The sequence below is a fragment of the Dipteris shenzhenensis genome, chromosome 8 (genome assembly GCF_047967505.1).
Source record: "Dipteris shenzhenensis isolate YYH24624 ecotype China chromosome 8, Dip_SZ_1.0, whole genome shotgun sequence".
NCBI lineage: Eukaryota > Viridiplantae > Streptophyta > Polypodiopsida > Gleicheniales > Dipteridaceae > Dipteris > Dipteris shenzhenensis.
In genome coordinates, this window is record NC_141603.1 from 24099731 (window position 1) to 24126867 (window position 27137).

General features: G+C 45.5%; 1 protein-coding gene across 4 annotated transcripts in view; it reads right to left on the bottom strand.

Moving 5' to 3' along the window:
• The window catches only part of LOC147899314 (FAM63A-like protein (DUF544)), a 38791-nt gene that overhangs the window by 1056 nt on the left and 10598 nt on the right, over positions 1-27137 (bottom strand). For 3 of the 4 annotated variants that reach the window (XM_087378158.1, XM_087378156.1, XM_087378157.1), the window contains exons 3-11: positions 24586-24704; positions 23750-23856; positions 19401-19488; positions 18005-19229; positions 17767-17821; positions 17581-17662; positions 17268-17348; positions 466-567; positions 126-193 (exon numbers count right to left, since the gene is read on the bottom strand). In XM_087378158.1, the coding sequence (XP_087234284.1) occupies positions 126-193; positions 466-567; positions 17268-17348; positions 17581-17662; positions 17767-17821; positions 18005-19229; positions 19401-19488; positions 23750-23856; positions 24586-24704 (1927 nt within the window). The remainder of the gene's footprint in view (positions 1-125; positions 194-465; positions 568-17267; positions 17349-17580; positions 17663-17766; positions 17822-18004; positions 19230-19400; positions 19489-23749; positions 23857-24585; positions 24705-27137) is intronic. The other variant, XM_087378159.1, reaches the window with a different exon arrangement.

Below are 27137 nucleotides of genomic sequence, written 5' to 3' on the forward strand. Positions count from 1 at the left end.
CCTATCAGGCTGATGCTGTACCATTCATCCCTGACACCTCTCCATTTTTTTCTTGTTGTAGATAGCCTTTTTAAAACTTGAAAAGACACTGAACTTGCAAGACAGCAAACACAACCTACACATACTTGTAGCTGGGATTGAAGCCAGTTTCTTGAGCTCCTGTGTCATTGATTGGATGAGATGAAAGATAGTCCTGAGGGGATAAAGATCCAAAAAACATCCTGCTTCAGTGTGCTTCAAATTTCAATCTCTGGAACAAGATCAAGAACTCGCAAAGAAATGACATGTAGACAGCCCTTACTCCAAAAAATAAATAGCAACATAGCCTAAAAGAAGACAAGCTTTCTATCAAATTTTGGCCATTAGAATAAAAAAGCCAGCCTCAATATCTGGGACAATTACAAAAAGAGTGGCTATCTTTCCCACTAAAATTTTCTGCAAAGACGTAGAACAGTATAAAAATACCGCAGTAGCAGCTACAGCATCCTGTTCATTCCACAAACCACTACTTTGATCTGCTTTGAACGGTGTGAAATTGCCTGTTAAGAACACCGAGTCCCCATGTACCTGTGAAAACAGCAGAGGAGATACTGCACTTAAATTAAAAACTCGCTAGTATTGAAGTCAATGACAATGCTGCCCTACACCTTATTTAAATGGGCCATTATAATGCCATTGACCTTATCTCAACACGTGGCATTGAATACATTAAATGCTCTTGCCAGTATCTTAGTGGGTAATTGGGCACACCCACACACACATGTATATATTTACTTCTTTCTTTTTTTCTCTCTTTCTTCATATAGAGAGGAGCAAAGAATGTCAGCAGCAGACTTCAAACATGCTTCAAGACATACAATGGCTCGAGATGGGATCCTAGTCAGCCCCATGTGAATCTCAGGTCACTCATGCTCAAGACATGACATGGGACACGTTTTAGGATATGGTAACAACTGACACAAGGAGTTTCTTTCCTGGAATTCCTAGTTGCATCAGCAGTTACCCCCCCCCCAAAAAAAAAAAGAGAAAATAACTTTCTATTAATGCTTGAAAAAACCAACCATACAAATCAGCAATCCGAAAGGTGCTAATCATGGTAAATAGAGATAAAGCTCGCTGTCATAAGAAACCAACTTGTTCTAGAGAACCCCAACTCACTGCCTAGGACATCTTTGAAACATGGGCTAACAACCAGGGTAGAGTAATATACATCCAGCAAATGCGTCACTGTGTAAAAACAGAAAACATATACGGAGGCCAACCCTTGCTGTAATGAAGGCCAAGATTGGGCCAAGTTAGTGAAGGTTAGGTCTAAGTTGGCTTAGGGGATTTTTAGGCCTAGAGAGGGGCAAAATGAAGATATACTGGAGGGGACTATAGTACTCAATTTTATCTAATCCTATCTACTCTCCTTCCTCCTACTTGCAGCCTACTCTCTCTCTCTCTCTCTCTCTCTCTCTCTCTCTCTCTTCCCCCCCCCCTCTTTTCCACCTCTTCCGCCCTTTCTCCCATATTCCGCTCATTCTCCCTCCCTTCTGCTCTTCTATCCACCTTCCTCTTATCTGCCCCTACCCCTTTTCTACATTTGTATCAGAGCTCTGACCCGGGCACCTTTGTTATCCCTTCCCCCTGCTCAGCTGCAATGCAACATAAATCAATGAAGCAAGGCATAACAATAGGAGCCCCAACTGAAAACAAATGCCCGCTAGGAGCACGATTGGGAAACAACTCTAGAAAAAAATATATCAGCACTTGACAACAATGATCAAACTCCGCATTTCAACGCCTCTTAGTTGTTCGTCAGTGCAAAGAACTCACCTATGTGCATGTGCCAGACAAGAGGGGTCGAGTTTTTGGAAATTGTGGACACGAGTGCAGTTTCTAAATTTGGGACTGCGTAGTATAGATTTCGCAATGAGTCGTGGGTAAAATCTCAAGAGTCAGACTCATATGACAAGGAATGTTCAACTTTCTGTCAACTATTGCAAGATCATTTGGTTGTGCTACGGCTTGTTTGACATCTCGCAGCTTCCAAGTCTTCTTTCCAAAGGGCGTTGCGGAAGTGTGGTGACAACTTTGAGGGTTGATGAGAAAGAAACAAGCCATGCGGGCCTCATTTCTTGAGCTTCCATTGCTTGCCCTAGCCTACATTGTGATGGGATATCTCAAGGTGTATGCCCCAGTCACACCTTGGGTTCTATGTGTGTGTGCTAGAGGCACACTTAGGTGCCCATAAGCACTGTTAGGTGGTGGTAGATGCCACATAGGATGATTGAGAGATTCTAGGAGCTGATTGAGGATATGGTTGGTGTGATGGGGATCACAAGATGCTCTCTTGAGCTCATGTGTGATGTCATTTACCTTTGTATTGAGCCTATTTAGAGGCTTATTTGATTCTTCAAGTCGAGGTGACAATTCTGTCTCATCTCCTTGTATTTGAGAGAGACATTGCCGCAGATATACTTTGCTAACCAAGATCTTAAGCCAACGTCAGCAACCAGCTGCTGCAGTTCATTTTCGGCTCTTTCTGAGCAACCACATGTGTTTCACATGCGACTACTTTTGTGAATCTGAGGTTTGGCATCCCTCCTTCATTCCACGAGACCTAATAACAAGGAAGTTCTGAAGTTGATTGCTTCATTTAATCACAAAAGTGTGTGGATGATATTAAGAAGCAGACTCAAAGCTGCTCACTCATGCTGCATGATCGATTGGAAAACTCTACGGCACTTCTGTGTATTTTTGGAGTCTTCCCAAAAGTATAAAGCCTATCTATTCCAGCGATTGAAGGAGCTGGATTTGTTGCTAGTTCAGTGATTGTGGGAGTATCTTTCATGCCATTCTTGGCTCTCAATTTTGCGGAGCATGGCCGACTTGTTCAATGCTGCAGACTTGGCCCTTATGCAATTCTTAAAGTCCTTTTGTGGACGTACCTGTGTGGGAAGACTAATCACCTCTCAAAAGATTGCTTCAAGATCAATCCTTGCAAATATTGTGGCAAAAACAATCACCATGAAAAGTTTTGTAAGGCCAAAAAGGAAGCAACTACAAAACCAGAAACTGCCAATTTACTTTCAGTTGATGTGCCTCCACAAGATGAGGCCTCCTATGATGATTATGCTTTTTGAACCAACTCCACATATGCTCCAGATCTCTCTTTTATGTTGAGTCAAGGTACTCTGCCTGGATAGTTCTCCAAAATGAATGGAATAAACTATTGTGTTCTTTGTAAACACCTCTGGTCACCATATGAAGTAGGCCATGTGTATGTGTTTTGCTCCATGGTACCTCCTGCAGACATTGTGTGCATGTACATGCAGGGGAGATAACCATTGGAGGGTCTTATGTATCCCTTTGTTTACTTCATACCCTTGGGAACTCTTGCTAGCATGAGATCCTAGCCATAGATTTATCCTTGACCACCATGAGATGGCATGAGAAACTATGAGACTAGATGTATCCTTGACATAGCCTGAGGCATTCCCCTGAGAGGGGGTTTGATGGGATATCCCAAGGTGTGCCCCAGGCACACCTTGGGTTCTCTGTGTGTGTGCTAGAGGCACAGTTAGGTGCCCATAAGCACTGTTAGGTGCTGGTAGATGCCACATAGGATGATTGAGAGATTCTAGGAGCTGATTGAGGATATGGTTGGTGTGATGGGGATCACGAGATGCTCTCTTGAGCTCATGTGTGATGTCATCTACCTTTGTATTGAGCCTATTTAGAGGCTTCTCTTTCTGAATGAGATTATCTATTGCATTTCATGTTCATCACTTCATCCCTTTCAGCTATGTTTATCTTCAACCCTCCATAGCTATCCTCATAGTTCCCTAGACAGTGCTATCAGAGCAAGTTGGGGATCCATTCCCTCAGTCATTGGCAGCTTGTTCAAGCTGTTTGGCAGCCCCTGGACCTCTCATTCTTGCTAGTTTGCTGGTTTTCTACACACCCATGAGCATTTGTAGCCTCTCCAAAAACTTCTGTCCCAAGAGCTTTGCATTTGGCGAGTGAAGATCGCATTTTGGAGCATCTGCCGCAAAGGAATTCCTGTTTCGATTCATTTCCTGCTGCTGCCGCCTCACATGTGTGGATTCGTACAGCCGTACGGAATGTACAAAGCGGTCAGAACAGCATTTATTGCTGGACAGAAATTTCCACCAGCATTTAACGCGCTTTGGAGGCTGTACGGACGTTTGCACCTAAAATTAATGCATTTCTGCAAACTGTACAGACTCTTGCGAGGTTCGTGCCAATGTTCGGAGGCGTTACATGGTTTCTCGTGCTGCGTGCCGGTGCTAGAAGACATTTGGAGCTTGCTGCAGTGATCTAGAGGTCCCTCCTTGAATTCCTCTTCATTTGGCTTCCCTTTGCCTTGGGCTGCGAGTTCCCCTCCATTGGATCACCCTCCTCTCATTTCAAAATGTTATCCTCCTCGTGGGAGCGATTTCTCTTGCTGTAACTGTCATTTCCAACCCTCTCTTGGTATCTCTCATTGCCATTTGCTGTCCTTTTCACCTCTCCTTCAAGGGTGAATCCCTTTGCTCACATTTGGAGCCTTTTCCCTGTTGTATTTTCAGGCTACATCATTGCGTAAGCCTCTGTTGCATTGGTTCTTTCCAATTTCTGCAAAACAGCCCTTTCTTTGCTTCATTAGCATTTTGGAAAGACCCCGTGTTGCCTTGGAAGGTTTGGAGTTGCCTTTTAGGGAATTTTTGCAACAAGTACACATTGAGACAACAGAGTCTTTTGCAATGAAAAGCTTTGAAGCTTGAGCAGAGTTTTGCCTTTTGATTTTGAGAGGTTGCCTTCCTCTCGTTTGCCTTGCCAGTTGGTGCATTTGCCTTGAATTTCAGCACCATGACTAGCAGCAAGAATGATTTGTTTGGGATGCTTGGGGTTGAGGACAAGCTTGATGGCACAAATTACCCGGGCATGTTTTGGTTGCCAAGAATTTGTGGAACATTGTCACGGGGACGTGAAAAGTGATGTAAAGTATCTTTGTAACTCAACCCACGATTAACCCAAGGTTAGCCATGGTTAAGTGTAGTAATAGTTTGGCCGTGAGGGACTGGCTAGAGGAAGTGCACTCTTCCTAGAAGTTCCTGTTAGAATATGAAGCCAAAGTGAGTCTAAAATGAGTGTTCTAGGTGGTCTAGGTGTGGTTTTATAGTCTAGTGAGTCCTAGACATGCCACGTGTCATATTGAGAGATATCCCATAGACATTGTGACTTTCTAGAGTCTAGTGGCACACTATGGCACACTATATAGTGTTGTACTTGTCTATTGTCTATCACATCAGTCAACATCAAGCTTTATATCATGTGAGTATTTTGGTTATCATTGCCTAGCACTCGTTCTTTCATTTTCCTTTCCATTTTGCCTTTCATTATGCTTTCCATATTTCCATTTTGTTCCTAGCTAGCTACTAGGTCTCTTCATATGGTATCAGAGCTAGCTTTCCTCAAGGAATGAGGAGGCCTTGAAGCCCATCTCAGACCTATGGAGAGGCTAGCTCCTTCCACTCTAGTTCTCCTCCTCTCCTCCTCTCTTCCTTTGAGCACTCCCTCTTCTTCCTTTGCCTCTCCACGTTGAGCTCCTCTCCTCCTACCCATGCCTCACCATCGGTCGCTCCTTTAGCCTCAGCATCAGCCGTACAGCCAGCCGTACAGACTGTATGGACTGGTGCACCGTACAACAGTCCGTACTAGCAGCTGCATCTGCCCGTACTGCCAACGATCTGCCCCTGCAGTCCTATGCCGTACCAGTCTGCCTGTACAGCCTGCCCGCATGCAATCAGCTCTAGCTCCACGCTCCACACTGCTGCTGCTGCCCACGCAGCTCTAGATCTGCTACTCATGCTCCACACTCTTGGAATGGTCACCTCCCCATCTGTGAGCCCCCAAATGAGGAGAGCGTGGGGGAGGGAGACCTACGGCAAAAGATGCCCAGAGAAGTGAAAGGGAGGGGGCTGCCACATGGGCAGCACCTCACAGCCAAGAGTGAAGAGATGGCTGCCACATGGACAGCAGCAAGGCTGTCATGTGGGCAGCACTGCTCAAGAGCATCCTGGAGAACCTGGAGCGAGGTCTTTGGGCTGCGGGTATCTGCAGCAGACGTGCAGGCGGACAGCACAACTGTACAGGCCAGTACGGAGGGCTGGAAGCAAGGTACGGAGCAGATGCAGATGACCAGAGGGCTGGGACAAAGGCGCGGTACAGGCGGGTCAGGAGAGCAGGGTGAACAGGTGCTGACATGGCGGGGGGATGGAGCAGCACATGGCAGCCCATTTGGAGGGCTGGTTGGGCTGGGCAAAGCCAGCCAACCAGGCCCTATCTAGGGCTGGCCAAGGGCTCAGCCCTTGCATGGAAGTGTGGGCCAAAGGCCCTAGAAAAGAGAGCTCCAAAGGGGCGTTTATATACAGTCCAGGTCAGGGCCTGGTCGGCCTGTTTGGGTCGGCCATAGGCAGCCTGACTGGTCGGTTTTATGACAGGCCTTAGGGCTTATAAAAGCAGAGGCACTTGCCTCATTTCTATATCCAGCATAGCCAGCAGTTCTAGGGCAGAAAGGAGCAGCAGGAAGCCTACTCTCTGGGCCTATCTACAGGAGGTGAGAGAGTGCAACAAGTGCTGCAGACTTAGCTCCAGGAAGAGGCTGAACCTAGACTGTCTTCTAGGGCAGAAGGTTGCTGAGATCATCATCTTCTGGAGCAGCCATTCACAAGCAGGTTGGAGCAATGGAACAGTTATCTTGGGGCCTACATTCAGGAGGACCAAGGGGACCTGTGTGCTGCAGACAAAGCTTGGCAGGGGCTGCCCACCTAGGCTGATTCACACGCAGTAAGGTGGAGAAGAACTCACTGGACGGAAAGTCTACAGAAGCTCAAGGTGGAGCACGCGGGCTCGAGTCTAGAGATAGCCAGCAGATAGGAGAAGGACCTTGTGGTAAGATCAGAGGACCACACCATTGGCGGGACTCTAGATCTATCTCTTTTGTATTGTGTCCATAGTCTTGGACAGAAATATATTATTTTGGTGGTTTCTCTATCTGGCTGGTTCATTGTCTATTGATGAGTCTGCACATCTATTTGACGCACATTAAGTAAAGAAGTTTGTGATTCCACACCCCACACGCACACTGTGTGAGCTCCTGGGCATTACTATAAGTCTGCCGCTGTGCGTACCCTCTGTTGGGTCATTTCTAACACACACACCCCGTCAACAAGTGAAGCTTCTCCGAACTTGATGTGAGCTCTTGACATTACATTGCGGTTACTCCTTCACGTGACTACTCCAACATTGGTGAAGACTTCCCGAGCTAGATGTGAGTTCTTTGATACTACTCCGACACACTCCACTACAGTGATCTCTCTGATTAGTGCATTACCTCGAGCTTGATGTAGACCACTCTACATCAACAAGTCACTTCTTCAACGTTGCTTATTCGATCGGTACCTGAGGTACTTCGCATTGATTGACTTCGCGATTGGTTGTGGTACCTGAGGCTTCTACTTCGACATTGGTGACTCTCCTTGCATTTTGAGAGTCATCATGTGATTGCTCCATGTAGCTACCCCATGGACTTCACCGACATATTTTGGGGCATCCGTGCCTGGTGCTTCATTGACATCGTCATCGACTCGCAAGGATGTGCACACATGTGCATTAGCTACTTGGAGAACATCTCTTACTCCTAAGAGATCTATTTTTATTATTCCTACAGCTTGATATATTTTGGGGTCCTCTGTCCTAGGTAGTCCCCCTAAAATGATATGTATTGAGTGTTTGGTTTTCATTGTGTCTAATGTTATGCTCTATCCGAGATAGCATGACCTTGGAAAGATCGGTGGGCATTTTCCCTTAGAGGACCGACTTCGGTAATATTTCATGTGCGTAAATTAAATGGTCAAGGGAAGTAACTGCCAAGGTCCTAGGTGAGGGTGTATTGGCATCGACTAGGTAGTTCTGAGTGCTCAGGCCTAGGTGCACCTAAATGTGTAAGGATGCCAAGGGGCAGATGTATTAATTGTGCCCCAAGAGAGAGGTAAATGGTGTACCAAGCTAAAGGTATAAAATGATGACATGTGGCAAGGGGGAACCATCTAGGGAATTGTGGGCTTGTGGATAGGCATGAAGAATAAGAAATTACGTATCTTGTGTGCATGCAATCTATGACTAAGGCTGGGAGGAAAATCAGATGCCATCGCCTGTGATTGTCCGTGATTCGACGCTAAGAAATCAGAGATTTGTATTGAGCGTTTCATTTGGTATCATAGCGTTCAGGCTAGACGAGGGGATTGCGTACAAGAGAGCAGCGCCGAAGATGCGTGGAAGGTTGTACATCTGAGATGTGGTCACGTAAATAGCCCGTGAGCTGAGGCTGATTCCGAAACAGAGAGTAGGCTGGAGAAGACCAGGCTGATTCCGAAAGAGAGGGATTACGTCTGAGAGAGAAGCGAATAGCTTGGGTGAGTGCAAGAAAGAAGGGCGGCGACGGAAATCAACGGGGTAGGCTGACGATGGGCGGCGATGGGCATTGACGGGCTCTGACGGGCTCTTGGCAACGACAGCCTCTTGGCTGTTTTAGGTGGCTATGTTCGTGCGGGCTTGCGTTTGGAGAGCCACCGCTTGGTGTTGATGGCATAATCGTGGTGTTGATGAAGCTTGAAGGCGTTTGCGCTAGTGGAGGCTATGGAGCTCGTTGTTCGCTTGCTTTAGGCTGGGTGAAGTTGTCGGTTTGAGGTCTGATGCAGGGATGTGAGCGCAGACAGCTGCTTCTGTTGATGGAGCGGCTGAGCCATTGATGGATTCGTTGAAGGAGACCAGGATCGCGTACAGTCGTAGGCTTGTAATTTGGTATCACGCAAAAGAAATCAAGATATCTACGCTACGTGGAGCTTCCAGGGAGCATCTTTTTTTCCCTTCTATACAAATTTTCAGTTTTCAGTTTGCAGTCTATTATTCCTGTACAGCAAAGGGGAATTTGAAGTGTGCTATACTTTTGGAGTTTTGGGGTATGGGAAAATATATTTATTTATTTATTTATTTATTTATTTTAAATTCTATTTTCCCTTTTGAAAGAATGGAGGCAGAGGGACAAGATTCCAGGGTAAATCCTGGTGAATCTAGAGCACGATCCACGCAACAAGTGTCCCATCACACCACACCTACTTTGGTGGGTAGGATTTCTGTACTAGAAGATGCCTTACAACAGATCATGAACTAGTAGCTTCAAGTGAACGCTAGTCAAAATAAAATTAGAGAGATGGTGCAAGCCTTGTCGGCTAGACCATCTAGAAATGAAAAGGGCAAAGCTCCAGCAGAGCCAGAGCCCAGTATACACTCGTCGGAACGTACGAAGGTCAAGGTACCTAATATTGCTAATTATAGATCAAAAAAGTACGCTGGTCGGATGACCGAGCGCAGTTCTGATGTGATCGAGATTTGGTTACACAAGTGGGAAGAAGCCTTCGCCATTTGTGAAATCAGATCTGATCTAAAAAAAATCCGCAAGACCACTCACCTGTTTATTGAGGCAGCGGATAGGTGGTGGATAAAGCAACAGAAAGATTAGGTTGCCCCTACCACCTGGGAAGGGTTTAAGGCTGAATTTAAGACACACTTTCTTCCACCTGACGAAGAGTCCCGAGCTTGGGATGCTTACAGAAACCTTTGCCAGAGGAATTTGTCGGTGGCAGAGTACACTGACAAGTTCAGGGAATGTGTTATGAAAATAACAAACCCTCTCCCTATGTCGGTTCAGTTAAAGACTATATCTATGGACTGAATGACAAGATTAAAATGGAAGTTCGGGCTAAATATGTGACTACATTAGATGAATCTATTGCAGTAGCCCTGAACTATGAGGATGCCAGAGGCAGACCTAGTGGGTTTGTGCAGGCAGGGACTCAGCATGAGTACCCGAGAAAAGGGGGATTTCAGAGGAAATGGACTTCAAAGACAAGTGTCTCGCAGCCAAGTAAACCAAGCAGGTGAAGCCGGTTGAGGGACAAGCAAAGACAAGTACCACCGTTGGGGTGAAAAGAAAAATAACTCCAATGACAGCCCGGGCTTGGTCAAAGTCCTCGTTGACCCCTGAGCAAAAAGAAAAAGCTAGAAAAGGACTGTGCTTCGGCTGCCTTCAGCGACATCAGTGGAAAGATTGTCCACTAAACAAAGACCGTCGCACGGCCAATATGATAATATATGAATGCGACACGAAAATGTAGGAGAGTCCCAATGCCGAACATATGCAGATGCAATTAGCGGGACCTTCTCAGAGGTTAGTACCTGTGTTGTTAAGTGTGTCTGTTACTAAGTTAGTAAGCGGTGCACCCGATAACATCCTTTCAAAGCCCGCAACAACGGGGTATACGGTTTTCGATGAGCCCAAGTTGATTAAAATGAAAGGACAAGTAGCCAATCATGATGTGATTGTATTGTTTGACTCAACGTCAACGCACAATGTAATTAACTCGAAGCTTATTAAGAGGCTCAAGTTGAAAACTAGTCCGTCTGACTATGCTTATACGGTCAGGATGGCGGACGGAAGTTCAACTGAAGTATGGGACCAGAGGGTTACCCAGTTGGAACTTCGAATACATGACTATGTTGAGAAGCTGGACTTTGAGTTGACCAGGCTTGCTCACGCAAATATAGCCCTAGGCATGGCTTGGCATTTTTGAAAAAATCAAGCCATTGATTGGAAAAAGCATATTTACCAGTTCAAGATGAACGGGGTAGAATATGTTTTGCGAGGTGAAAAGGATTTACCTCGAGGACCATTGATTTCAGCCATGGAAATTCAGAAGACTCCGAAAGGGTTTCTGTGTCTATGTATAGCATCGGTAGAGTCGATTGATGATGCATCGGCTAGCACTGAGGCTACCCAAGATGGAAAAATGGCCGAGTTGGCTAAAGAGATATCGGAGAAGTTCTCTGATTGTTTTAGGGATGAGTTACCTTATGGGTTATCTCCAGAGCGGAATGTTCAGCATAAAATTGAGCTTATCCCGGGGGCAGAACCTGTAAATAGACCTCCCTATAGATTAAGCTTTACCGAAGAAGCTGAGGTGCGAAGACAACTGGAAGAATACCTCAAGCTGGGGCAAAAGAGATGTCAAATTTACCGGTCATTTTTGGACTGCGGTATTTGAGACACTAAGGACTGAGTTGGGAATGAGTAGTGGGGATCATCCAGAAACGGTATTTGAGACACTAAGGACTGAGTTGGGAATGAGTAGTGGGGATCATCCAGAAACGGATGGTCAGACAGAAAGAATCAACCAAATTTTAGAGGATATGCTTAGAGCATATGTGTCATTGAGGCAACATACATGGGACAAGTGGTTGCCATTGTTAGAGTTTGCCTACAATAATAGAAAACATTCCTCTACAGGGTTCAGTCCGTTTGAGCTGAACTATGGTTATAGACCAACGAATCCAACTATAGTTGAAATACCTCAGAAAGTGCCTAGTGCCACGAACTTTGTGGTTCAGATGCGGGAGATGCTAGCACTTGCGAGAGCTAACATCCGCCAAGCTATGGATAGAGCCAAGGCGTATGCGGATGAAAATCGATCCGCTAGAGAAATCAAGGAAGGAGAAGAAGTTTTTCTCAGAGTTCCTTTGCACTGTAAGTCTTTGACTGCAGGAGAGTGTGCTAAGTTATCACCTCGATCTTGTGGGCCATGGTTAATTCTAAAAAGAATAGGCAAGGTAGCCTATAAATTAGAATTACCACAGGAATGTAAGGTGCACCCAGTGTTTCATGTTTCTCGTTTAAAGAAATTTTTGCATACTGGTGACTCACTAATCGAAGGTGTTGTTTTGTTTCAGGAGGTAGAGGATAATGCAAGACGCAAACCAACAGGAATCCTGGACCGAGGAACAATGCAAGTGCGCAATCAGAAGATACCCACGATGTTGGTTGCATGGCATGGTCTACCTCTATCAGAAGCTACCTGGGAATCCGTATACCAGTTATGGAGAGTATTCCCAGATTTCATCATCGAGGACGATGATGCTTGAAGAGAGAAGGAATGTTATGCTCTAGCCGAGATAGCATGACCTCGGAAAGATCGGTGGGCATTTTTCCTTAGAGGACCGACTTCGGTAATATTTCATGTGCGTAAATTAAATGGTCAAGGGAAGTAACTGCCAAGGTCCTAGGTGAGGGTGTATTGGCATCGACTAGGTGGTTCTGAGTGCTCATGCCTAGGTGCACCTAAATGTGTAAGAATGCCAAGGGGCAAATGTATTAATTGTGTCCCAAGAGAGAGGTAAATGGTGTACCAAGCTAAAGGTCTAAAATGATGACATGTGGCAGGGGGGAACCATCTAGGGAATTATGGGCTTGTGGATAGGCATGAATTACGTATCTTGTGTGCATGCAATCTATGACTAAGACTGGGAGAAAAATCGGATGCCATCGCCTGTGATTGTCCGTGATTCGACGCTAAGAAATCAGAGATTTGTATTGAGCGTTTCATCTAAAGGTCCTCTGCCTTTGATAGTCCTCCTAAAAAGATGTATTGGTTTTCCTATTTTGGTGTGTGGCTTCCTAACATGTCCTGTTATGAAGCTAAGGGGGGATGTATGTGGGAGCCATATGTATTGGCTTTGATAGGTCTCGTTATCAAGCCTAGCCGAGTTCCAAGATGTTGGTGTATTCCTAGACCTATGAACTGGTCATGTAGCCATGCTATAACGTGAGCCTTTGAGCATGTTGAGTCTCATATACCTAGATGAATCCGAGAACATTCCCAAGCTCATCCTCTAAAAACACAACATAGTGCAGTTTCAATCTCATGATAGTCACTCACAAGGTTGAAAACCATAAACTCCATCATGCATAGCAGGGACTAGCTACTATGACATCCCCACTGACATCATCAGTGCCCAACAGTGGGTATAGACCATAGTATAAAAATATGCTCTCACACATACAAATCCACACACCCACACATACTTGAGCATCCATTTATACAAAGTCTTCGTACTGAGTTTCTGTCGGCACTCCGGAGGTGAAGGGCAGACTCAGCCATGATGAAGGCTAGCACTAAAGGAGAAGGCTAATCAAAAGGTAGTCCAAAATCTCTTCATTCAAGCTACAACTGCTTGTGAAGTCTAAACATTTTCATTTTAGTGTCTCCCCAACGAGCATCTAAATCTAAATCTAGCTGATAGGGCAACGCACCATGTTGAGTCTCAAGCCATGAGAGTGCTTGGATCAACCTCTGAACACGCTCAAACTTTAGCCTTTGAGTTACATAAGGTGCACAGTTTGATGACCATCATTGTCATGTTCTGTTCTTGGTTCCATTCCAGTAGTCTCTCTGAAGATGCAAGACACGGAATGGAAAGGAAAGTAGAAAAGCAAGACTAGGCAAATATAATGGAAATGAAAGAATGCTAGAAAGAAATGTACAACCAAGCAAAGTACTTACATGATCAAGAAAGGCTTGAGCCTTGATGATTTGACATGAGAAAGTACAATGCCTTTATAGGATAGGCACACACACTCTACGTGTCAAATGTATATGGGATAAGTCCCATAGTGACACGTGGCACTCTAGGATATAAAGTAGTATAGTACTACTCTAGAACACACTAAAAGTCACTCAAATTGACTCCATTTCCTAACACCCTCCATGGAGGAAAGGTGAGGGACTACTGGAATGGAACCAAGAACAAAACATGACAGTCATCAAAAATTGTGCATGCCGGTCTAGAACTAGACATGGTTCTCAAAGGCAAGTGAGCATGGCTCAGAGGCTAGTGAGCATCACATAGAAATCTCATCTAGCATGGCTCAGAGGCTCATCATGCATGAATGTATGATCAACTCAAAGGTCTAGGAGACCAATGCACCAACAAATAGACCTATCAAAGCCAAAACATATGGCTCCCACAGTACATCCCCTCTTGGCTCCAAAGACTAATGAGGAACATGGAGCCACACACCAAAAATAGAAACGAAATACATCATTTTAGGAGGACTATCCAAGGGAGAGTACCTTTATTGACTCAACACACATGATTTATTACATTCAGTTTTGGGAAACACCCCCAGGGCAGAGTGCCCAAATATATCATGCTTAGAAAGCGACCGAGGAAGATCTCCTACTTCCTCTAGATGGTGGCACACAAGGGGCTTCCAGTTGGCAGCTGGCTGAGGCAGATGGGGCAGGAGGGGCATTGCCAAATGTGTTTTCAGGAGGAGTCCCTGAAGCACTGCCTTTGGAGCTGCTCGCATGCGCAGACGGTTTGGAAGGGAGTCGTGGGGATCTTAGCGAGGGCTACACCCGAGCTAGGACCGATCACTTGGGAAGCCGTTTGCTGGTGCAGCACTGAGACGGGACATCACTTGGCCTATGAGTTCTCTCGACAGGATCTCGTCTTTTTCATCATGCAGGCCACCTGGGCATACATGGACAGCTTCCCTTGGCATCTGACAGAGACAGATGCAAGAGCGATGCCTCGGCACCCAGTTTGGGAGATCGTAGGGAGCATTACAGGCTGGCATATCTGGACTTCCAGATGCGCGCAGACTGTAGGAGCTCAGACTACTTCTACTACCCAGACCCTCGCAGACATCTGGAGCATGATCGTTCACACGCTCAAGGGTCCGTGGGATCAGATTCAGGAAGAGTCCCGGGCAGGGAAGGAAAAGAGACGACGTTTCCTTCGCCACTGGGACCACCGGGAGTTGTTCTTCCAGCACTCTACTCAGAGTCTTCAGTGGCATTACGCCCCTCCACCGTGGCTGTTTGTCCACTCTCTGATGATTATGCCCTGAGAGGCTTGTATTTAGCATTTTGACTCCTCGGGCTGAATCCGTTTTGTGATTGCAGCCCGCTGGCCTTTAGGCCTTCTTGTACTCTCGCTTTCAAGTAATATAACTAGCACTACTTTTTGCGCAAAAAAAAAATGATCAAGAAAGGCTTGAGGCTTCATAATTTAACATGAGAAAGTACAATGCCTTTATAGGATAGGCACACACACTCTAAGTGTCAAATGTTTCATTATGCTTTCCATTTTGCCTTTCATTATGCTTTCCATATTTCCATTCCGTTCCTAGCTAGCTACTAGATCTCTTCAGTTCCTAGAAGCAAAGTCTAGGTGCACCACTAGGTCCTAGGGGCAAGGCAAAGGCTTTAAAAGAGGGATCTAAAGGTTGGGCCCAAGGACAACCAACGTTGTCCTTGGTATGGGAGATAGGACTTAAATGAAGGGACAAATGGCAAGAAGGAGGTGCGATTTATCATGCATGTGCATGCATGCCCTTCCCCCACCTTCCATCTCTCTCCCCTCAAACTCCCAGAAGAGCTGGACGTCAAGCAGAAGCTCTCTGTATGTTTTACGTTGCATTTTTGCTGATCCTGCTCTTGTGTGCTGCTGCTCTGACTGCTCAACCCCCCCACCCCCACCCCCCTTCCCCAGGCACGTTTTTCGAGGCAGCTTGGCTGCATGCGCGCATTTCGAGAGACTGTACGACATGTGGCACAAATTTTGATATATTTTTGCTGATGTGCGGACTGTTTGACGCAGGACCCGAGGCTCTCTACTGCTATGCGGCCTACTGGGCACGCGATTCGAGGCTCTTTGCTGTTGTACGGACTGTGGGAGCATGGAGATTGAGGCATAAGATCCCAGGGTCGAGGCTTTGGGGGAAATATGATTACCTGTTGACCTCTACAGCTCTTTCTCGCTCACCCTCCACTCTCTACCCTCATTTTCTCTCTTATCATAATTGCTAGAAGCCACATGCACCCCGCGGGGAGCCTGGACAGAGGATAGGTACGAGGAAGGAGCTCACCCCTCTACCACAGACAGCGGGAAGTGGATGGAGGAGGGTGACCTAGCAGAGTCACCTCAGATTTTGCAACTCTACCTGGAAGCGTTTCAGCTTACGCCCACTGCGGTACAGGCTCCTACAAGTTCAACAAAGCAGAGATCTAGAGCATTGCCTAGTGCTCGAGAGGAGGGTAGCACCTCCCCTTTCTTAATTCAAACTACTCATGTATCTGGAGATCGCTTGGTGGCACCGATTGTCTAACCCGAGATGCTGTTTGCTGACAGTATTTTTGCCGTGAGGTCTCCATGATGGGTGTTCATGGCACTCAACCCAAACGATGCATTGATGTATGGATGGACTCTCGAGCTCTCCTAGCCCATATTATCATTGTAGGTTGTATCTTACAAATGATGTGTATTCTAGTATGGGCTATTTCTGCCTATTTACTTTACTTTCACTGAACTTTTCAGCAGCAACCTAGGTAGTTTGTTGTTTTAAGAGGAGAGTATGTCATGGGGACGTGAAAATTGATGTAAAGTATCTTTGTAACTCAACCCACGCTTAACCCAAAGTTAACCATGGTTAAGTGCAGTAATAGTTTGGCTGTGAGGGACTGGCTAGAGGAAGTGCACGCTTCCTAGAAGTTTCCTGGGGACAAAGTCTAGGTGCACCACTAGGTCCTAGGGGCGAGGCAAAGGCTTTAAAAGAGGGTTCTAAAGGTTGGACCCAAGGACAACCAACGTTGTCCTTGGTATGGGCGTTAGCACTTTAATGAAGGGGCAAATGGCAAGAAGGAGGTGCGATTTGTCATGCATGTGTATGCATGCCCTTCCCCTACCTTCCATCTCTCCCCTCACTCTCCCAGAGGGGTTGGACGTCAAGCAAAAGCTCCTTGTGTGTTTTTCGTTGCACTTTTGCTGCACCTGCTCTTGTGTGCTGCTGCTCTGGCTGCTCAAAAATCAAAGCAACCAGTCAGATTCTTTTCACAACAGCATTGTCCATGGTGCATTCCTTGTTCTATGAGCCCATTTATTTGTGATGGTGGGTGAAAAGATAAGGGATACTATTTTTCACTCCCACTCCGAGACCCTAGAGATACCACTCACAAGAAACTCGTACAGCTCACATGGTTTTTCTCCCTCTTGAAAAGATAGCAGGCATTCAAAACCCACTTTCGATAATTAAGTTAGAAACATTCAATTTCATCTTCGTGCATAAGCTCATCAGTCTGTTCTTTAATGCCATTTCATATAAAACTTTTAGCTTAAAACATCTACACAAAGGTTTCACTATTGTTGCTTACATCAAGTTAGAAACATTCAAATACATTTTCACCCATAAGCTCATCAGTCTGATCTTTAATGCACATTTCATATAAACAATTTACCTTAAAACATCTACACAGAGGTTTCACATATGTTGCTGATATCAAAGAGACTTAATTTCACTTGCACTAAACAACCACACATACCCCCTCAAGCTTCTCCCAAACCAGATCCGGTTGATTCAAATAGCCTTGATCTGTAGCCAGCAAGTATAGATCCCCATTGTACTGGCACAATTCAACCAACAATATGTCTAATCAGGAAAGCTCCAGCATTCTGAAAAGTCATATAAGCAAACTATGAAATCAGATTCTGCAAGCAGACAAGCAAAAGATCAATTACATGGCAGAAGTACTTTCTTTGGGGTAGACGAACATGTTGGCATCAGTTTCACAAAACAAAGTTGTGACTACCAAATAAATGCCGTGGCATAATGTTTTGCCTAACACTCCACAGTACCTTGAACATTGTGCTGAAATGATTATTCCGGAAAAAAACACAAAGTTCGCGTTCCTTTAGCCCTTCTTGAAGACAAAAAAGCCTGAAAAGACACGATCTTATATGAGCTTGCAAAAAATAGCTTTTTCGATACACCTGCATATTACAGCAAAGTGAACCAAATAGTCTGTGTGGATTCTCACAGACCCATAGATGGTCAGCTGACTTGCATGGCTGTTCAAAAAATTCTCAATTAGCATTCCTACATCAGACAATCATTGAGTCAGAACACCAGATTGCCTGCAAAAGTATCAGAGACTGACCAAAAACAGCTCGGAATTTTTCATTCCAATATTGGGGCAGAGAAAATGGATACTTTACAAATTGCTTTGATATCTGGATAAAGTTCCGAGCAGACAATTTTGAATAACCAGAAGAATCTCACCTTCTGATACAGCAACACTCAGATTCTCCTCTTCCAATTTCGATTTTGACCTCTCTGATAACGTTTCACAATTGGAAGCTTTGTCTTCCATTGGTAGTGTTCCATCACTGCACTCAGCTAAAATAACCTCTCCTTCATATAAAGGTTCCCTACTCTCAAGACTAGATGTTCCAACCTCAACTAACAAAGTTTCCCCTTCATAGAAAGGTTCACAGTGCTCCTGGCTTGAGCTAGCTTCATTTGTCACATCATTGTTAGAACCCAAAATGTCATTTTCATTTAATAACTTGTTGTGCTCCACTGGTCTTTCTTCATCAACCAGGCATTTCTGATCTTTCAACGCAGCTGTTACCTCTGCTGCAGTAATCTGACACTTTTTTGGGAAATATGGTATCTGAATCTCAAGAAAATCTGCTTCCTCTTTTGCAGGGCATACAGTCAATCCATCCTCATCAAAAACTGGCTGCTGCTGTATAGGAGAAGTTAGCCTGCCCTTCAAGAGCCCTGAACCGTCTTCCCTCATACCAGGCGCATCTATATCAGGATGGCTTGATTCAGCTTTGATTCCTTTACTAGATTGCAAACTCTCATTGCAAACTGTCTGTGCACTTGTATCAACCAATCCCGGGGTAGCTGGTCCATCTCCTAGGCTCTCTTGTTCAAATTCTGAATTTACCTGCACAAATGATTCATCTGAATCCTTTTCCTCTGGGAAGACATCAGGCAAAATTGAATAGGATCCCTCCATATTGTCCTTTCCAAGGGAATTGTCAGCTAGTATAGCCACAGACTCTGAGTTTACCGGTTTTGAAATCCTGTGTCCATGTCCATCATCAAGGTTGTTTGCAAATGGTTGCATTGCATGAAACTTGTTTTCAGAATTTCCATCTTCAAGTTCTACCGCTGGGACCTGTGTGAAACTAGATGACATCTCTTCCTCTGAAAACCTCAACGCTTCCAGTAGCTGAGCAGCTTCTTCTGCATCCCCCTTTCTTTCTTTGGCATCTGCCAATGCTAGTACCTCTTGATCCTCAAAAGACTTTGTTTTCGAAAGAATTTCACGTGAAGGAGAAGGTACTCCTAACGTTGCTGTTGTCGCAGCAGCAAAGTCGATGAAATCCATTGATATAGCTGGCATCTCTGCCTTGCTGGCCTGTAACTGAACAAGCTTCTCGACCAAAGTATTGTATGAATTTGCTCCAATAACTTTGCTCGTCGCTTCATCCTGCATGCAACATATAACCATACTGAGACTTGAAGTTCCAGAGTCCAAAAAAATTTATTACAAATAATCAGAAGCTGTGACCTTGATTTTCTTTAAAGAAGGATTATCAATACATTGAATTTATGAATATAGATTCTTGGTTGGATGCCACTAGTATAAACACAACATCACCTGGGGGTCACACAACCAACCATGCACAAGCCCAATGTCCAAGAGATCAAAGACTGCACACTCTGGTGTGAACTCAAAATCATGTATACTGCAAGAGAGTCATAACAGAGAATGGATCAAATACCATTAACATTCATACATGTATACGAGTAGATTGCAGACCTTGAACACAATGTGAAGAAACTACGACACTTCTTGAACAGAAATCCAATGTTCCAATATGCCCAACCAGGTCATCTTTAATTACAAAAAGATGTGTATTTATACCAACATATTACAATATTGATACAACAAGCAAGGCCACAAGCGTTCAATTTGATTGATCATAATCACAAAAAGAGAGCTGTTCACATAAAAGACACTAATAGGCCTTCCATCTCCTAAAAATGGGAAAAGTATATACTCAACGAACTTGATCCTGAGTCTGAACAATCCTCCTAATGCTCTCTCTGAGATGGTGTCCCATATGAGAATTCTGACCCTCAGAAAGGTCTTGAAAGGCCTTCCAAAATCCCACCAAGTAAGCAGGACCTCTATCCCACTTGGACCACCGCATATATCCTAAAGCTCCAAGAGATATAACATGATCACTCAACACTGATCCATTGCACATGATAGACTATTTATCAATCTCATTTGGTGTGGAAAGAAGAATCTGCCCCAATGAACTCATGAAACTGCACCAAGCTTTCACAATGGGAGTAGATAACATCCTGATGTCTACATGAGTAAAAATCCACCTACTATTGTCCAGCCAATCACCACCTAAGGAGGGAGTGTTAAAGAAGTCGCCTCCCCATCTGTAAGCCCCCATATAAGGAGAGCATGGGGGAGGGACTTAGGGCTGATGTGGCTGCCACATGGGTAGCATGTAGGCTCCTATGTAGGCAGCATACAAGCTCACTACAGCATGGACATGTGGCTGCCACATGGGCAGCACACAAGACAAAGACCTAGCAATGAAGGGGCTGTCAAGAAGACCCAGGACTGTACGGAAATGCCACACAGCAGCCTGGGAGCCTGAGCAACAGAACAGAGCAAAAGAGCCTGTAGAACGGACCTAGCCTTGGGCAGGTACCAAAGGCCAGGAGCAGGTCGAGGATGACGTGCGACAGGTGGCGCAACTGTACAAACAGGTGGTGGCATGTTTGGAGCAGGTCAGGGTCTTTGCACAGGCCCTGGAAAAGGCCTGGATCAGGTTGGCCAGAGAGGACAGGTACAGGGCAGTCTGTGGGCCAGGTACAGCGAAGAAAGGGGCTGCAATGGGCAGTCCCCTTGTCCTTATATAGGGCCCAAACAGGCTGGTTGGATGACCAGCCAGGTCAGCCAGCCAACAGACCCCAGTCAGGCCCCCATAGACCCAAGGAAGGGCTGGTGGGTTGCTTTTACAGACCAAGAGTGGTTGGTTGGTCCAAGATGCTGGGTCAGCCATTTTTGGAGCCCTTCAGGGCCTACACAAGGAGCCACACTTGGGCTCATAATCATCCACTGCAGCAGCACTTGAGGAGCTAGATCAAGGAAAGGCTTCACCCTTGGCTGTCTCCTAGGAGATAAATATGCAAATACATACCAATGCTTATTCTCAAATCTCAGTTGACACATCATCGTACCAGCTACTGCAAGAGACTGAGCAGAGAGACGGCAAGTGAGTGGAATGAGTGGTGTGTGCAAAAGTGTGCAAGATGGCCTCATGAAAGGAGTGGCTCGATCTTCCAGGGGCGGAATGTCCTCAAGATCTCTGAGTGAGGTGGAAAGACGTGCAGAGTACTCGTGGGTTAGGCTATGATCGAAATGGATGTCATGATAGGTGGATAGTGTCATGATGTGTGTCATATGGTGGGGGATGGATATACTAAAGAAGAAAGAACGAAGAAGATGTATTAACGTCTTTGGGATGCTTCACGGGTCTATGAGACATAATAAAATCAAAAAGGTAACTCATACAAGCCATTGTGGGCTGAGGCAAAGGGCACGCTAAGGCCCTTGCTGAGTGCTTGTTGAGGGCTCAAATGCATAGAAGTCTATGACACGTCGTTGCGTGAGGAGATAAGTGTACTCAGCTCCTAGTGGTAGCAATGTCATGTGCACAGATTGGTATCTGACGTGTACTGGGTACACAAGACTAGCTCAGGTAGCCTGGGAAGGCTTAGGGCTAGGCAGGCTTGATTCTCGGGTTGAGTGGCAAGGGTACGAACCAGGTAGAGGTCTTTGCTATTTTTGGCACTTGGGACCCGAGTCTATATAAGGGGCCCAGAGGTTCAGTTCTCGAAGAGCCGATGGGAGCAAGTCTCATTCCCAAGCGCTAGGTCTAATTCTGGATTGAGTCGCGGACGCGCGCCTGCATCATAGCGTAGCCCAAGGCCCAGCAATAGATCCCAGGCTTCACAGTGCCACCTAGTGGTATGGGACACCAGGCTGGTTAGCATCTAGTTGGGAGTTCGTGCCAGTAGCTCAGCTCGTGACTCAGAGGGGACATCTCCTGATTCGGGATCGATTCGGGATCGCATCCCGTAGATGTCATGGTTGGGTGGTGAGCAGCCTGCTTAGTTTCCTCACGTTTGGTGTGTTCTTGTGTTTGCTTGCAAATCAGAGGTTTCAGGAGTGTTGGGGTCGTGTCAGTTGGTATCAAAGCCAACTCCTGAGGTAGGAACTTCTGTTACGAGAATTTTGGACGAATTTTTCTCCAAGTATGCCTCAATTTCGAAATTCATGTTCATGCCTTGCAAGTGACTGCTGGTTCAACGTTTAAGGGAAGTGATACTGGATTGGGATAGAAGGAGAGAGAGAGTAAGAAGGGTGATTTCGTTGCAAGATGTGATGGGCTGACCAAATACATTACCAACAAGTGATGGCCAATATATTTATAACCCAAACCCCCAATTTGCTTGGGCCCTTGGCTGAGTTCCAAGTTTGCTCCTAAATTCAGCCACTATTTCTGGCATTTATCCACAGCCTATATAAAGCTCTTCTTCCTCAGATTCCCACTCCATGTCTGCAGACCTGCCAGCCTCTCCATGTGCATGCTTTTCTGCCCACGTGGCAACCCCTGAGGCTGCGCCTTGCTGTCCTACAGACAACACTGTGATCTCCAATTCCTGCTCCCCGTATGTCAGCCTTTGTGCTGACCATATGTAGCCCATGTGGGCGACCACTTCCATCCAGACTTGCCCATGTGGCATGCATGTCTGATGCAAAAATGGCAGCCTTTCAATCTCCCTAATCCTATGAATGCTTGACGTCCCTATGCTCTCCTCATTTGGAGTCTTACAGGTTGGACAATGAACCATCTTCTTTGAGTAAAGCCCGTGATGTTAAGTACTCATTTACAATAATACAACCGAAAAATAATCTGGCCACAGTCCACGAGGAAAGAGAATCTTTTACCACTTTCTCTCCAAACTTTCCTAAAGCTGCACTAAAATGCAGACCTTATTCTGAACTTACTTTTTGAACAAAAAAACTGATTGTAGACTCTCTCAGATTTGACAGCCCCAGCATTTACAAATTTGTCAAAATTTTTACAAGTATAATTTCCTTGAAAAGAAGTAGCCAAAAAAATTGAAGGCATTCAATGAAAGGACATCCATCACAACGGTATTGACCTCATCAAACAAGCTGTCTTAAGGCTTCAATAATGGCAATTGACTTGCAAAGATGGCTCATTGACTCGAGACCTCATGGAGTCGGGACTAAAACTTCTCACAGAAATCTCGTTCATGCTTCAGTTAAAAGAGAAGATGAATGAAGCTGCAGGACAATCACACAGTGCAGAAATGTGCTGCAGCTTCATTTTCTTTGACAAAGTCTGGAATATAATTTCCAATTTTCACACAGTGCAGAAATGTGCTGCAGCTTCATTTTCTTTGACAAAGTCTGGAATATAATTTCCAGTGACTCCAGAGCGACTCTTGCCTTGCCCGGCCCTATTAATTGCTTAACCTCAGCTAAAAGCCCTCAGCTAAACACCTCCAACCGCAAATACAAATGACTGTGTAAGTATCAGGACACCAAATGAGCAAACAACAACTACGATCAAAAGGGAAATCACTAGGATTAAAGCCTGCTTTGTTTGTATCATTTACTGGTTGCATTGTCAGTGCTTGGACAACTGAAAGGGTCACTGCTTACTCTAAAGACAAACTCAGCAGCAGACAGGGATGTATCCAAGCTTAAATAATGATCTAGTGACAAAATAATCTTGCTCTCCTTAAACAATGCTCAATCTCAGAAGAAATATCAATTATAATCTACGAGTAGAACATTTCAAATGCATGAAAGATTCAGGAAAAAAAGAACACACGTGGTAAGCCAAATTTGAAACTTCCTGAACAAGGGTATGTTGAATTTACTTCCTGAATCGAACATTGACATCCAGCCCAGCTTTAAGGCGAGGAAGCAGCTCAATAGCATCTGATATGTTTTGCTGCTGGTTACGAACATACTCCTCATCTTTATTCTACAACACAATCAGCTTCCGTTAACCTGAGGCAATCTTCGTCAACCATTTCACTGTGATAAACAAATTTTCTTGCTCAGATTTCCGGAAACAAATATAGTTCTGCCTAACATCATGCATATTCAAATCACATCCAACAACAAAGAAATTTCCTATTAAGCTGAGGCAACAAATTTTCTTGCTCAAGTTTCCCCAACAAAAAAATAGGTCTGCCTAACATCATGCATGTTTCCAAGCACATCGCTCGTATTGTATATGTTTGCTGCTGATTACGAACATACTCCTCATCTTTATTCTACAACACAAACAACCTCCATTAAACCTGAGGTAATCTTCGTCAACCATGTCAATGTGATGAACAAATTTTCTTGCTCAAATTCCCCAAAACAAATATAGTTCTGCCTAACATCATGCGTGTTTCCAATCACATCCAACAACAAAGAATCTTCCTATTAAGCTGAGGCAATTTCACTGTGATGGACAAATTTTCTAGCTCATTTTTCCCCAAAAAATATAGATCTGCCTAACATCATGCATGTTTCCAAGAACGCTGCTCGTGTGTACAGACAAGACATGGCAAAAGCTTTTTAGAAGTGAATTTCGAAAGACCATTATGTTCACAAAAGATCCTAATAATGAATAACACAATTCTATGCTGAAGTCCCAAATGTGCCAACCCCAGCAAAACAAACTCATATCAAAATAAAAGTGCACAATCAAGTACCATACCTCTATGTTACTGTTGGAATCCAGAAGCCTCTCTGCAACCAGAGATAGTAACCTCTGCAAAGATATTTCTGCGGTATCTAGACTCAGGTTGACGTTATTGCGGAGTAGCAAAACATTGCCTGCACAAAGTAAGTACATAATTTGACTATAGATCATTGAATCTAATTGCTAAAAATAAGGATCTCTCTCTCTCTCTCTCTCTCTCTCTCTCTCTCTCTCTCTCTCTCTCTCTCTCTCTGTGGACTCTACATTGATGAGATCACATCCTTCATAGACCGCCTAGGGGGCGAGTGATCACTACTGAGGACCTCATCATTTAGATATTGCTATAAGCTGATGACATAGTCCTCATATCATCTTCAGCGGAGGGGCTGCAGAGACATCTGAAGGCCCTAGAGGTGTTCTGCAGAGAGAGAGGCCTGACAGTCAACCTTGGGAAGACCAAGGTTATGATCTTCAACACCTCACGTTCAATGCTTCACCAACATAGCTTCACTTACCCGGGTGAGCCAATGGAGATAGCACAGTCCTACAATACTTGGGAGCAGCCTTCAACAAGGCCCGTCTTCACGATGACTCAAAGCAGCCATGGCACGACTCACATGGGAGCAGAGTGCTTTGGCCCGGCTAGAGAGGTGGCTTTTCGACACTAGTGCGGCTGACTGCCATGTGTGCCACACCCTTCTAGAGGAGTGATCTCCTGGTGACAATGTGGAGGAGATTTGAGCAGCTACAAGTGACCATGGGGTCTAGGATGATTTGGAGTAATCCCTCAGTCCCACATGAGATAGTACAGGCAGAGTTCGCCATGACACCTCGCCAGATTGATGCCATCTTTCAGACAATGACACTCATTCAATGAGTTTGGGCCTTACCTCACTGGAGACTACCAAAGCTGGCCTTAAAGTCATCCAAAGCCAAGTACACCAAGAAGAAAACTCATACACGCCTCAATGGGCTAGAGCAAAGGGCGCGCTAGGTTGCAAAGTACTAAGCTATGCTATGCTAAGCTAAAGAGCTCAAGCAAAATTGAATACAAGCTGAAGCAAATTGAGAGCTGGGACTCAAAGCACCATGGTGGCTCTTTGATGAGCTGTGAAAATATCTAGGATCTACGTCTGTTGAGTTGTCTCACGTTGTGGCAGGGGACATGGTCTCCTCCATCTCTAAACCCGCTAAGCTATGTCTAGAGTGACTCCTCGTCTGTAGCCGTCTCCTTTGAGGAAAGTTGAGATAGGCCGGACCTCAATAGTGTGAGCTCAAGTTGCTCTCCGTGTCAAGTGTGGTCTCTACGTCCCTCACTCGACAGTGTCGTGTCGGCTCTCCCCGCTGATCCAAACTGTCCTCACATCAGCTAGCTCCTCCTCCTCCACTCCGTTGTGTCCTGGAGCTGACTCAAATGCATAGAAGTCTCTAACGCGTCGCTATGCTCAGTCTATCGCTGTATCATGTGGCATGGTCGCCTCTTGCTATTCTTTGATTAGTCGCAATAGTATCTCCTTGTGTCGACGCATGTCAATCAGGTAGAGCCCAATGCAAACCTAGTTATGGAAGCGGATCAATAGTAAAAGTGGGCCGAAGCCGCTCTCCTCCCAATAGAGACACTAGTATCAGCCCCGCATCTCATAGTAGGTAAGGTAGGCATGTAGAAAATGCTCCTCTGTCTCAATCGCCCCCAACATGCATAACATACAGATCCGCTGCTCTCTGGTATACCTATAGCTCTCCCCGTCTCAATCCTCAACTAATGGGACGAGACCCACGTCTATCCAATGGCGATTCTCAGTGCATGTGAGACTCCTCTTTCCTCGAGATACAGAGGTCTGATGATGAATCCCTCCTCAGATACTCTCAGTAAGTGGTCGTGATAGAACTGGATCTTGGTGGGGAACTCCTGGTTCCCCCCTCCCAAGTCTGAGATGTATGGAGCTAGAGGAGATCTAAACGTATGATACGTTAATCTCATCTCATGGGATCGATTCAGATGGTGCGTCCGTGTTGTACTGAAAGGGGGAAGCATGTCCATCTGCATACCATGCCTGGCAAGCCATGTGAATATACGTGCATACCATGTGTCTGTTGGAAAGGTCACCTCCCCATCTATAAGCTCCCAAATGAGGAGAGCGTGGGGGAGGGAGACCTAGGGCAGAAGATGGCCAGAGAAGAGAAAGAAAGAGGGAGCTGCCAGGGCAGCACCTCACAGCAAACCGGAGCTTCAGAAGGCGCATCAAAGGAGCTGATGTGCAGGAGAGATGGCAGGACATCAAGCCTTAGATCTGGCCTGGCACGAGGCAACGGAAGAGCAGCAAAGAAGCGAGGGTACAAGGCCTGGTAGTAGCACAAGCGTGGGCCAGGTGTTGCAGGGAAGGGAGGGGCTGCAGTGGGCAGCAACCTGCCCTTATATAGGGTCCAGGAGGAAGCTGGTCGGCCCACAGCCCCATGCCTAAGGGGGAGTGAGGGAGCTGGCAAACACTACAAAGGGGGGCTGGGCCCCCACTTAAAGGTACAGGGCACACCGCCCAAGCAGAGCTGCACAGCCCAAGATAAAGGGC